At 40.1% G+C, this 12,002-nt stretch overlaps 1 protein-coding gene across 1 annotated transcript in view; it reads left to right on the forward strand.

Annotated features, from left to right (window-relative positions):
• Nucleotides 1–1,083: 1,083 nt before the first annotated feature.
• The window catches only part of LOC104160388 (SH3 domain-containing protein 19-like), a gene marked incomplete at its 3' end in the record, with an annotated part of 20,490 nt that continues 9,571 nt past the window's right edge, over nucleotides 1,084–12,002 (forward strand). The window contains 2 exon segments of the mRNA XM_009698499.1: nucleotides 1,084–1,771; nucleotides 10,359–10,466. Of these exon segments, the coding sequence (XP_009696801.1) occupies nucleotides 1,084–1,771; nucleotides 10,359–10,466 (796 nt within the window).

The raw sequence follows: 12,002 nt of genomic DNA on the forward strand, positions 1-12,002 counted from the left end.
AAGAAATCAATCAAGTGCAAGTCAACACAACAAATAACAATAATGCTGCTGCTCTTAGACATACCACTACTTCTGCAACACAAACTGACTTTCCAGAGGAACTAATCAGCCATTTGCCAGGAAGTAATGTAAAAACTAGTGTGCCTACACACTGGGGATCTGCAGGCTATCCAGGTGAGGCTGTTTCAGATTTCTCATTGATGAAAACCTTACTCTGTCTCCTGAAGATGTTCTTTATTGCTGGTCTGTGCAGCATTTAATATGAATAACAATTAAATTTCTGTGAATGATTACTGCTGTAAATTTCTGTAAAAATCCTCTCTTCTGAAGAACTACCATTGCATTCATAGTCAGACTATAATTAAATCTTGAAAGTGTCACTTGATTCAACCATAATGGCAATTGCTTTGGGGCCAGAGCAGCTCTGATGTCCAATCAGAACAGCAGCAGTGTTACACATGAAAACTGAAAAGTGTGCAAACCAAGCTGAGAAAGTTACTGTGCTATTCTTTGGTCTAGATGTTGCTTGCACGCCTCTCATGCTGCAAGCTAACAAGTGGTTTTGAACTCCCAACATGTAGATGCCATGCATTTCAGCAATCTTCAGCTTCTTCCTAGAGGTCGTGTATTTTTTTCATTCATCTTTCTAAAAAGAGAACTGCAGTTTCAGAAGCAGCAGTAAGTTCTGAATGAAAACCATCATGTTTAGCATCCTGATGGCTGACAAAAAATAACAAAGTATTCTGGAATGGATAACTGAAACCTTTTCTGTTAGCAGGGCAGAGTCCTCCTAAACCTCCTAGGCCTTCTGCATCTCTCCTGAATAGATCTCCTTCAGAAAATGAGAATCCCTTAATAGTCTTTGAAATTTCTGAAGGTCAGAGGTGCCAAGAAAATCCCAATGCTGTGATATGTCCTGTGCCAAAGCCAAGATCAAGAAGCAATCTCAGACCGGTGGTCAAAAATACTGAAAGTAAGATAGACAATGGAGAAGAAGTGAACCAGTCTACCACAAAAAGGCAGCAACCTCCAATTCAGCAGTCACCTCTCTTAGATGATAGCTTACTAGACAATCCCTTGGCGATGGACAGCATGAGTACAGAAAAGAGCCAAAATAGTATTGTTTCAAGGATCAAAGTTTTTGAATCCCAAGGAACTAATGATACCTCAGGATTATCAAAAAAGCCAGAAATTGCTCCTCGTTCATTCACCCCAAGACCTGTTACTGCAAAGAAGCCAGTAGTTGCTCCAAAGCCAGGGGTAAGCAGAATTTCAGGAGACTGGGATGCATGGACAGAAAGCAAATCAACGCCTTGCAAGGAATTGCAGCCTCAACCTGAAGTAGTTGGGAGCACTGTTGTAACCAAACCTGAACTGCCAAAGAAGCCAAAACCTGGCCTTGTTAAAAGTAGCAGTAGTGATTTTCTTGATACAAAGAGTGGATCAGTTGCAGAGAACAGCGATGGACAAAAGAAATTTCCTGTTCCTGCTCCAAGGCCTCTTGTTCCTAAAAAGTCACGTTCCACAGAAAATCCTGCCCTTTCTTTGGCATCACTCAAACCGATTGCTGCTCCCCCACGGGCTTCCGTGTCTGCCCAAGAAAAAGTTTTCAAGTCTCTGGGGGAATTGTCACCTGCACCCACCTCCTCAGCATCTGCTTTGCAAAATAAACTAGATGTGGAAGGAGATCTGATCAGTTTTGATGATGACGTTTTGCCCCTAAGTCCAGCATGTGTAGTTAAAGATAGCGTCAGTTCTGAAGCAGCAGCAGGTAAGAAGGAATTTTTTTTAAACTGTCACTGTGGTTACTCTTTGCAGGTGTATGATCCTGTGTGAGTTACGTCTGCCTGTCTTGATGGGGCTGTGTGTGTACATGAAATTCTTGGTTTTCTATTATGTCAAGATCCCTATGAAATTACTTGGATTTTGAGACTCGGGAGGTTTCAAAGCTATATAAATCTCAGAACTTGCCTGCTGGATTTATTACGTGGTTACTAAAATAGTGATAAAAGACTTGATGTTGTACACTAGATGTCACCTCCAGAACGTATCACAATTCTCTCGGGGGAACTTGGGACATCTTATCTCTCGCCATCTAATCTGACTAATTTATTCGAGTGCCTGAAGTTCTGTAGTGGAAACCTGTTCATCTAATCCTCTAGAGAAGCAGCAGTGTTTGTTCATTTAGAGAAACTTGTGATCAAACGTACTGGGATTCTCTGTCCTTCTCACCAGTGCCTACTTATTTTCTCTTTCCTATCTTTGTATCTTGTATTGTCATGCAACTATATGCTTGTTATACAACTTTTTCTAATAAGTGAAAATAATTCATTCATATGGACAGATCAATTACTACAACTACATCCCTTTCATAAACCTTGTTTGATTCCATTAAGCTCTTGGGGTTGATTTTTTAATGCTGTTTTAGGTAGTTTTAAGATGCAGGTGGGTGTTGGGCTGTCATTAAATTTTATGGCAATAAATTTTTCCCTCTTAATATTCAAGTGTGTCCTGATTTAGCTTACCAGCCCCATTGCAATCCAGGGAGAGTTCTGCTTTAAAGTAGATGGTGTGTCATGCAAAATGATTGTTTAAGGGACTAACTATGATTTTTCATCTTTTTTTGTTTTAACCTCGTTTATCATTAAACATCTCAGCTTTCGGAAAAGAGAAGCGTGGATACTGTGTAGTTGTCACAGTAAATCGTTATTAATGATTGATAACAAATGTGGTTTCTTCACAGTTTGTGGATTATATCGTTAGATGAAGTTCCAATTTGTTATTGTTTCTCCTCTGTATTGGCATAAAAACCCCACGCCAATGTAGAAAGTCCCTTGAAGCCCTAAACTATTTAGATCGGTATGTACAGACATAAAGATCTCAGGGGAGCTTATGAAAGCAGTGAAATAAGGCAACAGAAAATCTTCCAGGAGAGGTGATTAGCTCCATATGGATACAAGTCCACTTTTTCTTGGACTGACAGATCCCAAGAAGACTGCAGAAGCTGTACCGAGCCTGGAAGGAGGTAGGAGTATGGGGTGACTGGAGAGGCGTTTCGTATCAAGGAAGTGTATGACTGACAGGGTCTAGCTGGGAGCAGAGTCATTGTCGTTGTGTCTGGAAACTGGAGTTGTGGAACAGCCACTGCGCATGTGATGGTTTTAGAAGAAAGTTAGAAGAACGGGATGACTCTTGTCTTCCATGCGTTTAGGGTAAAACTTCTAGTTTCGGTCATTTTATTTTGATTAATAGATGCAACAAACAGAGGGAAAATGTAACTGTTCTAAGTAATAGGCAAGAAAAGAGAATACTTAAATTTTGAAAGTACATAAAAAGGAAAATGATATTTTGGCTATGTACGCTGAAGGACTGCCTTTCCCCCAGCCTGGAAAAATTAAATAACATTAATTCTTCTGGTAAATTAGAGGTTGAGTGATCCCAAGTGAAAATCACCTGAAAAACAGCTTTCATGACGAAGTGGTAAGAATGTCAGTCTTCATCTTTCTGGTTGGTGTTCCTAGGTGTTATTCTTGATTTAATTAAGAAGAAAATACTTTCCATTCTCATGGTTAACAGAAGAATTATTCAGATAATAGTTTCCTGGCTTCTTGAGTCACTTGTCCATGATTTTATTCATTCAATAAAACAGCACCTTTGCTGCAACCCCTTCTTACCTACTAAAGAGAAAAAGGTCTGACAGCATTATCACTTTATTACACTGTAAAATTAGGATTCATTCCAGATTTTTGCAGGCATTTGTGAGTTCAAGATCAGATCCTGTGCTCTTGATTACTAATGCCATGTTATGTCTTGACAAAGCATCCACAAGAAGAACACTGGCTTTCTGAAAAATGAGGCAACACAGAGCTCTAACACTAGCTATTTCTCATGTTCCCATAGGAACAGCTTAGGATTTGCAAGATGAATCCACAGTAAAATGTTTGGTAAAGGCAGGAGGAGAAGCTCTAATCTTGCTCCCAGTTCCCCAGACCTTTGCATTTCTTAGATATTTGTCATTGTCATTAGTTAGCAAAATGACAGTGCTCTGCTTGTTGTTATGGCAACCCTAGGAAAGGCTTATATGTAGTGATGTTTGAAACTGAGCACCAACAGCTTGTTTGTCAAAGAGCAGTGTTACATCACAGATTACAGCATTCACAAAAGTTAGTATTTTTTCTGACAGAGCACAAATGCACCTGGTACTTAGACTAATGTAAATAGAACTGGACGGATCGATCACTGCTGCTGCTAACACCTCATGCGAAAGTAAGAAGGTGAAGGGTTCAGTTGGTGATGGGGAGGGCGCAGAAGTTGAAGTGAGCGCATGAATGAAAAGATGATGCAGGCAAAACAAATTCTGAGTCTCCGCAGCAATTTAGTTGTCTGACATAAGACATCAGCTTCCTCTAACAGAAGTCTACCATCTCCACAGTAGTGAAAGGTATTTGAATATTATTTATGTGCTAAGATCAACAGTGTTGGCAACAAACCAGTTCATAGTTTCACCAGTTTAACTGACAGTGTTTAACTGGTAGTTTAACTACCAAAGCTAGCTGGATGATTTTCTTTCAAGTTAACTCAGGCAATCCCATGGGTTTCACTGGTGTTTGACAGCATCTGCGACAGCACAGCTGTTAGTAGAGTGAGCGTGCCCTTATGCAAACATTAATGATTTTATCTTTGGCCGACCCATACAGAGAGGGGGAACCGTTCTGGTGCAAACAGAGACTCTGAGTACCGAGATCCCTTTCAAAGCTTTCAGCATCCGCTCTGCCAATTGAAGCCTGTGGGCACTTTGGAGCTCAACAGCTCGGAGATTCAAAGCTGAACTGTGGCAGAACCTTGCATCCAAGTTGTGTCTCTGATGCTGACCCAAGGGAAGTGTCAGGAAGGAGAAGTCCGGAATGACAAATCTGTGGAACTGCTCCTTTCATCAGCAGCCAAAATTGATGCCAGTTTTAAGTGCCATAATTTTGGACTCAAAGGCTGGAGATAATGTTCAAAGCCATTTGTATCCCAATGAAATTACTCCTGCTCAAGGAGGAGTAATTAGAATGTGAAGGCATCTGTTTGGGACTCTAAATCTTGAGATGCTAATGCTTTGATGACAGTTGTGGTATTTTGGATCATCTAGGGTATTTTTACATTTCTCTTATAGCTGATAACAGGGATTTGTGCAGTTCCTGAAGGTTAAAAGTTTCGATGATCTGTCAGGTGGGCTCTCTTCTCACTAATGCATTTTTACAAAGGCCTGGAAATGAAATCCTAGTGCAAGTTGAACCGAGTTTAAATTCCATGGCTTCAGAAGATCCATGATTTTACCCATAACTTGTGTTAGTTGTTATGTTAAAAGTGTGTAGTGTGCCTGCTTGCTAAATGTTCTGAGAATGTATGTTTTGGACAAAGAAACTAACATAACAGTGCATCTAAAGCACACATTTAAACTGAAACCTGGAGGTGACCTTGCTAGAATATTTTCACTTCTTTTCGCGTGTGGAGATTTATTCATCTCTCTCTCTCTCTCCACAATATAATTCACTGATTTCTCTATGCCTGATATACCAGAACTCAATTTAAACCAAATGCTTTGAAAAGTAATTCAGAGAGCGCCTTACCTTACCAGCAGGACAGAGCTCGCTCTCTTGATATCTTCATCATATTGCTGTATTTCAATTCGAACAGCAATACGGCTACTGCATTTCTTAATTGTTTTATCTATCTATCTATCTAACTACTTCACTGCAGTATAAAAATTCATTTCTGCCTGTATGGTGAGAAAAATCCCAACCAAACCAGTGCTGCTATCCATTTATATGTATTGTTCCTTCTTGTGGCGTGAATGGTGGAATTTGTATGACATTGTAGTCAATTCAGAAAAACTGCTGCTTGAGTTAACTCCAAATTTGTCTGCTGCGGGGATATTGCCCAGCTGCTTGTTTTTAATTGCTTCCTCAGGAAGGAAAAGAAAAAAAATGAAATATTTCTAACCAGTAGATTAGTCCAGATGTATCTTCAAAATGATGCAGCTTTTCTTAGGGTTCTGCTGTGCTTCTTCCAATGACTCTTGTTGTGGTTATTTTAAAGTTACCTGTCTCCTTTTTTACTTACTGCCAAAAGTATAATCTCCAGAAAAGAGTGAGCTATTTCATCCATTTTAATCTGCTGTTTGGCTTAAACCCCTGACAAAAAGAGATTTACCTGAAGATTGGAAGCGACTCCACTGTTACCGCAGGAGAGGGCCTTATACTGAGTTTCAGGAAACAAATAAGGTTTTTAAATCATAGCTACGTAATAGATGAGGAGCCCTTTAGGTTGTCAAATGCAAATGAATTTGCTTTTGAGTTGCATTTCTATAGATGCTGCTAAGTGGTAACACAAGTAATAATGTTCTTAATAATAACTGTCTTCTCTGATGATTAAATCTGTTTATTTTACAGTAACACTTAAAGTGCAGATATCCTCTAATCAGAAAGATTGTCAAAGGACAACAAAATGCTTATTTAAAAGAAATGTTTATAAATAAACCTATTTTTTTTCCTTTGCTGAAAGCATGTGAGATTCTTGCAAGAAGGTAGATAGGTATTTTAAACAACATTATGAATTCCCTTGTCCTTCACATTTTCATTAAAAAGATTTTGTATGCCCTACTGCTTTCCATCACCAGTCCTCTGCTTTGGAGATTTCCAGCTTGCCTGTTTTGGGGCACTTGAATCTCTTGCCGGTGAACAACGATTCATTCACCTGGCAAGAATGGACAAGGCTCTGTTTCTTAATTTCCAGGGTCATTTGGGGGGTTGTTTTTTTTGTCACCTGCTGTATGTCCGAATACCCTCTGGCATCCAATTTTTGAAGTTAGACCAGGTTATGCAACCAGTTCCTAACAACACGACCTCAAGGCTGACCTGTTCTGGGCAGGAGGTTGGATTAGAGACCTTCTGAAGGCCCTTGCGATCTGAACTATCCTAGTCTTACTTCAACTAGCAAAATAGGTTAATGATGTAGGAATAGCCTCCAAACTCTCACATACTAGCTCGTGCTGGTATAAGCAGACCTTTTGCGCCAAGGGCAGTGTAATTACTATCACCTTTAGTAGTATGGACAAGCTAGCAATGAACTAAACGGTTGTGCTTTTAGATACACACGGGTAGTAAGTGTGGGCATTCCCACAGCTGGAGAGAGACCTGCTGAAAGCTCAGAAGAGGTCCATTTCTTTCTGTCTCTGTGTACAATGTAGCACTGTAGTTTTCCACCCCATAAATGCTTGTATTACCATTCAGTGTTACAATAGCCCAAGAATTTTTGCTGTTCTAGTAGCAGATTTTTTTTAATCTGCTCTCCAACTTTCTAACACTGTGGATGAGATATTTCATTGCTCAGTTAAGGACATCTTGCATTTCCAACACATACGTTTAGGTTGGATCTTCTATTGCAGCTCTCAGCAATTTTTCCCCTATACTTTCCAGAGAATGTCAAAGGGTACATAGTTCTTTGACTTCGTGCACTTTTGTCGTACTGATGGCTAGGCTCTTACTACCACCTACTTAAAGGCTACCAATAAATATTTCAGGAAGATATCTATCTGTCCTACTTACATGGGCAAAACCTAGTGTTTGTTCTGTAACCTCCTAATTTTTTATTTTAAATAAGGATGGTCAATGAGAGTAGGGGGAAAAAAAGCTGTCTCTCCTAAAGTGGTAAAAGAAAGATATGACATATGGTATATTTGAATACTCAGCTTTCATTTGTCTTTGCTGCGAATAAGCACAGTAATATATGTTATCACATAAACCTTTGAAACAGAAGCTGTAGAAAAGTGAGACTGAGGAAGACACAGGCTTTAAGCATCATTGTAAAAGTTTAATAAAAAAAAAATTGATAGGAGTCTGTTGATATGTGTGATGAAAAATACCTTGCAGATTAATTTCCTTGAGCTGAGAAGCTTTAAATGAGTATATTAACAATTCTGTTTTCACACCTCCTTGAATTATGCTCAAATGATGCCCAATTGTTGTTAAACAACATAAAAATTTGATATGCTGTCAGTCCCATTGCACAAAGCAGCACAGTCATTTACTCAGCCAATTTCTGCTGGAAAACCAGCACTGGGGAATGGAATAACACAAACAAGGTAATGAGTTTTAAACTAATTATAAGGTGACAGCAGTATAATTGAACATAAGATAATGAGTGGAAAACTAAGGTTCATTGAATGGTTTTCTCAGCCTTAGAAATGCCTTTTCTCAGACTTAAAAGTTAATTCTCAGATTTATTGATGTAGAGACCTCTGCCAACCATCGAATGATCGAGCAAACCATTCCTACACATAGCAGTGATCAACAGCTGACAAAAAGTAATTTTGTACAATTTTAAATCTCCCATATATTCACAAGAATACAGATTTGTGATTATTTTTGGTGTTTAGAGCATTTCCACTTGGTCTCATCATGTCTCTATTTTTATAAGATGGAGGCTTTGAAAAATTGTTTCCTCATTGTTCATGCAGATCTTCCTTAACCTCAGCAGCACCTTACCTTGAGAGGTGCTCTGGTGCTGGCCTGTTCGCTGCGGTCCTGCTGCGTCGAGGTCCTGCTGCGTTGACCTGTCATGATCCTTTCTTAGCTGAAGTGGACACTCAAAGCTGTTGTACAAGCAGCCTGACAGAAGGAATGGATGTGCTTTGAGTCATGATTAAAATGTGATATGAAGGTACCCAGGCAGATTTCTGGGGAGCCTGTAGGCAGGGAGATGTCTTGACTTTGAGAGAGACCATGGCACAAACCCCCATGGCACACCTGTACGTGACGGGTACAACTACGAGGAGAACCTCGAGCAAGGAGCTAGTGGGAGGTGGACATCCAAGCATCCCTGTGATGTGCCATCTCGGCTGTTCCTACACCTGTGCCCTGGCAGTGGGAGCTGGGGGCTTGGGAAGAGGGGGCTCGGCTGCAGCCAAAAGCGCCCGGCAAAGAGGAGTGGCAGGGGCTGGGGGAGCTGTGCCCACCAAGTCTTGTGCCTGCAGGAGGGCAGTCCATGACACTGTAGTTCAGCACCGCGATATTACACAGCGTTTTCTCTCTCTGAAATTACTTTGAGCCTATTTTTGGTTAAAAAAAACCCCAAAACCAGAGCTTGATGTACTTGGTCTTCTTCCCCTCTCTCTAAAATGATCAAGACTTGTAATTTAAAAAGCTAAAAGTTTTTTAATACGGTTGTTCATAAATAAATACTGTATTTCTGGATTTTCTTAAATCTTATGTATATTCCCAGACACAGATTTCTAGTGTCTTGATGAACTGCATTGTGTTATACTATCCAAACTTATCTGTAAGAAATCATGGCTTCATCTTGTGTAAATTTTTAAATTTTTTCTAATAAGCATTGAAGATAAAATTTTGTCATATACAGGGCTTCCAACTTTGTCAGAAAGTGTGGTGGTAGTTTTGGGAAAGGGTATGTTTTTATAAAAAGTCCTGAAGAATTTAAAGAGATGCCTAGCATACTTCCTCTTTAAGACTCTGACACGCCATAAATAACATCTCATTGAGCTACACATCTAAAAAGGCTGCCAGAGGAGATCAAACTCGGTTGTTGGGGCTATGAATATGTGTCATGGAGAATTTATTGTCCAGAGTGCTTCTCCTGTTTCTACTTTACACATTTACGATACTGTTAAGCGTTGCCCTTTTACTGCAGTTCTTGGTAATGTCAGAGGAAAAGGTAGCAGTTGTTAATGACAGAGAAGAGGTATAAATGAAGTATTGCTCTTTGACATGAAGGTGTACTTGAGAAAGAACCCATTGATTTAGATTTTATTTATGTGCCAGTATTTTTACAGCTGCCTTCTACATGCACATATGTTCCCGTGCCTATTAATAAGAGACCAGTGCTGAAGTTTATGAAGCATAGAAAACATTGCTGTGCCCTACCGATGGAAGGGTTGGGCAGGCTTGTACAGGAATGAGCGATAGAGGCAGGGGCAGAGCACAGGCATGACTCCCAGTCCTTGATCTGCATATTAGGCCAACTGCTTTGAAAACGTTTCCCTAAAGCCATCCTGATTTCAGGTCCCTATTACCAAGCAATGCAGTTCCTCTTGTTCAGTGGCTTATATAATCCTAGGAGGCATCTGGAGCATGTTTATGTTCAGTCAACTATGAATGCAGATGTACAGAAAAGACATGTTATTTGCAAAGAGCTGAGTGCGCTATTTGCATCAGCCTGATTTATAGATACTTTTTAAAATGACTTTCTTGGGTCTGAAATATAAATGTCCATAATAATGAAAGCAATACCCAGTGAGATATCTGTTCAACAAATAAATAGTAAATATGTTGGGTTGTTTTTTTTTTTCCTTTTAGATCCTTTTCAGTTCCTCACCAAAAGTGAACCTGCAAAGGAACAGACAGCTCAACCAGCTTTACCCCGGAAACCCACTGTGATCCGAATCCCAGCTAAACCCGGAAAACGTAAGTTCTTCTCCCAAATAGTCTGAGCAGTCTCTGTCAGAAAATCACTTTACCTGGGACTTACTATTTACTAATTGAGTTGCTGTTTACTAGCTATATTAGCTGCCAAAGGAATCCCATGGTACAGCTAGACAAGGCAGAGGAGCCAACGTAAGGGCTGTGGTGGGGAGAAATAGCTGGGAGTCATCTTCCACGTTCCCTTCTCCCTGCCTCTCAGCTGCCTCGTCTGGCTCCCTCCCTTGTGCCGTTTGATGTCCCTCAAACCTTACGGATCTGATGCATATCAAAGATGAAATGGGGAGGGGGTGTGGATCTAAAGGCTGGCAGGGAAGAGATGGAGGAGACCCTTTCAGCCAAAGCAAGCTTGTTTCGTCACCTGAACCATATCACTGAGCTGTACCTTTGGTCAAATTGACGTCTGTTCTGACATCAGCTGAGGATATTTTAATGCTGCTCCTGAGCTTCCTGGGAGCAGGGACCCCACTTGTCAAAGGAACAACATGAGTGTATTAAATTTGGCTTCAAACACAGCTTAGTTGGGATGTAAGCATAGTTTTCACAGCTTAGGTCAAAAAGTTCCCTTGACCCTTGTTAGATTTGAAATCTGTGGCCATTTAAGCAATAGTGGTTTGGTAGCAGTAGAGGGAATAAAAAAGGCATGCGAGAACTTGGATGCAAAAACCTGATGTGTTCAATTTTGTGTCAAGGTCCTGACTATTGTTTTCTGACAGTTACCATATCCCTAATGCCTTCCACCTGTAATCCTTTTCAGCTTTACAAATGACACTGACACTATCTCAGAGTGGAAATCTATCAGAGAGCCACAAGGTCTTTGTGTTGATCTTTGTATGCTGGAGTACCTACTTGCTTCTGTTTAGCCTTATGTTTTATCCTCAAAGCTTAGGGAGGAATGGCATAAGATAGCTCTTGAAACTCCTATTTCAAAATTATGTTTTACTATACTGAGTAGGTGTAAAGCCAACTTGTAGCAACTAGATGTCCAGGTGGCTTTTCTCCTAAGACTTTATTTCCTGAGTTCCATTCTACTCCCACACCATCCCAGTGCTAAAATACTAGGTTTTCTTCTCCTCTGCATATGTGAGAAATGCAGTGGAAATGATTAAAAATGCAGAGAAGACTGAAGAGGAAGCTATGAGGAAAAGTCTTTCTGTTAATACCTGATCATAAATAAAAGTTTTTTTCAGTTGGAAGAATATGTTTACGAACTACTGTAAAGAACCCAAGACATAATTCTTCTCCACAAAAGAAATTGTAATTTCCATTTAAAAAAAAATTCTAATTTTTTTTCTTTCTCTTTTTTTTTTCCCTGAGCTGAATTCTCTTTTGAACTTGTAGATAGCTGGTGCCTTGCTGCTCTCTAGTGGAAATTGAACTTTCCACAGGAGACGGCCGGTCACACTGTGCTTAGCTACAACTGTCAGGGGGGTGTGAAGGACTGCTTTATGGGAGGCCGCGGCTGGAAGATTAATGGGATGTGGAGGAGCAGAAGCCAGTTCCAAGAAAGCAGAGTAGCTT

This window comes from Cariama cristata, unplaced genomic scaffold (assembly GCF_000690535.1).
Source record: "Cariama cristata isolate BGI_N322 unplaced genomic scaffold, ASM69053v1 scaffold2324, whole genome shotgun sequence".
In the NCBI taxonomy this organism is placed as follows: Eukaryota; Metazoa; Chordata; class Aves; order Cariamiformes; family Cariamidae; genus Cariama; species Cariama cristata.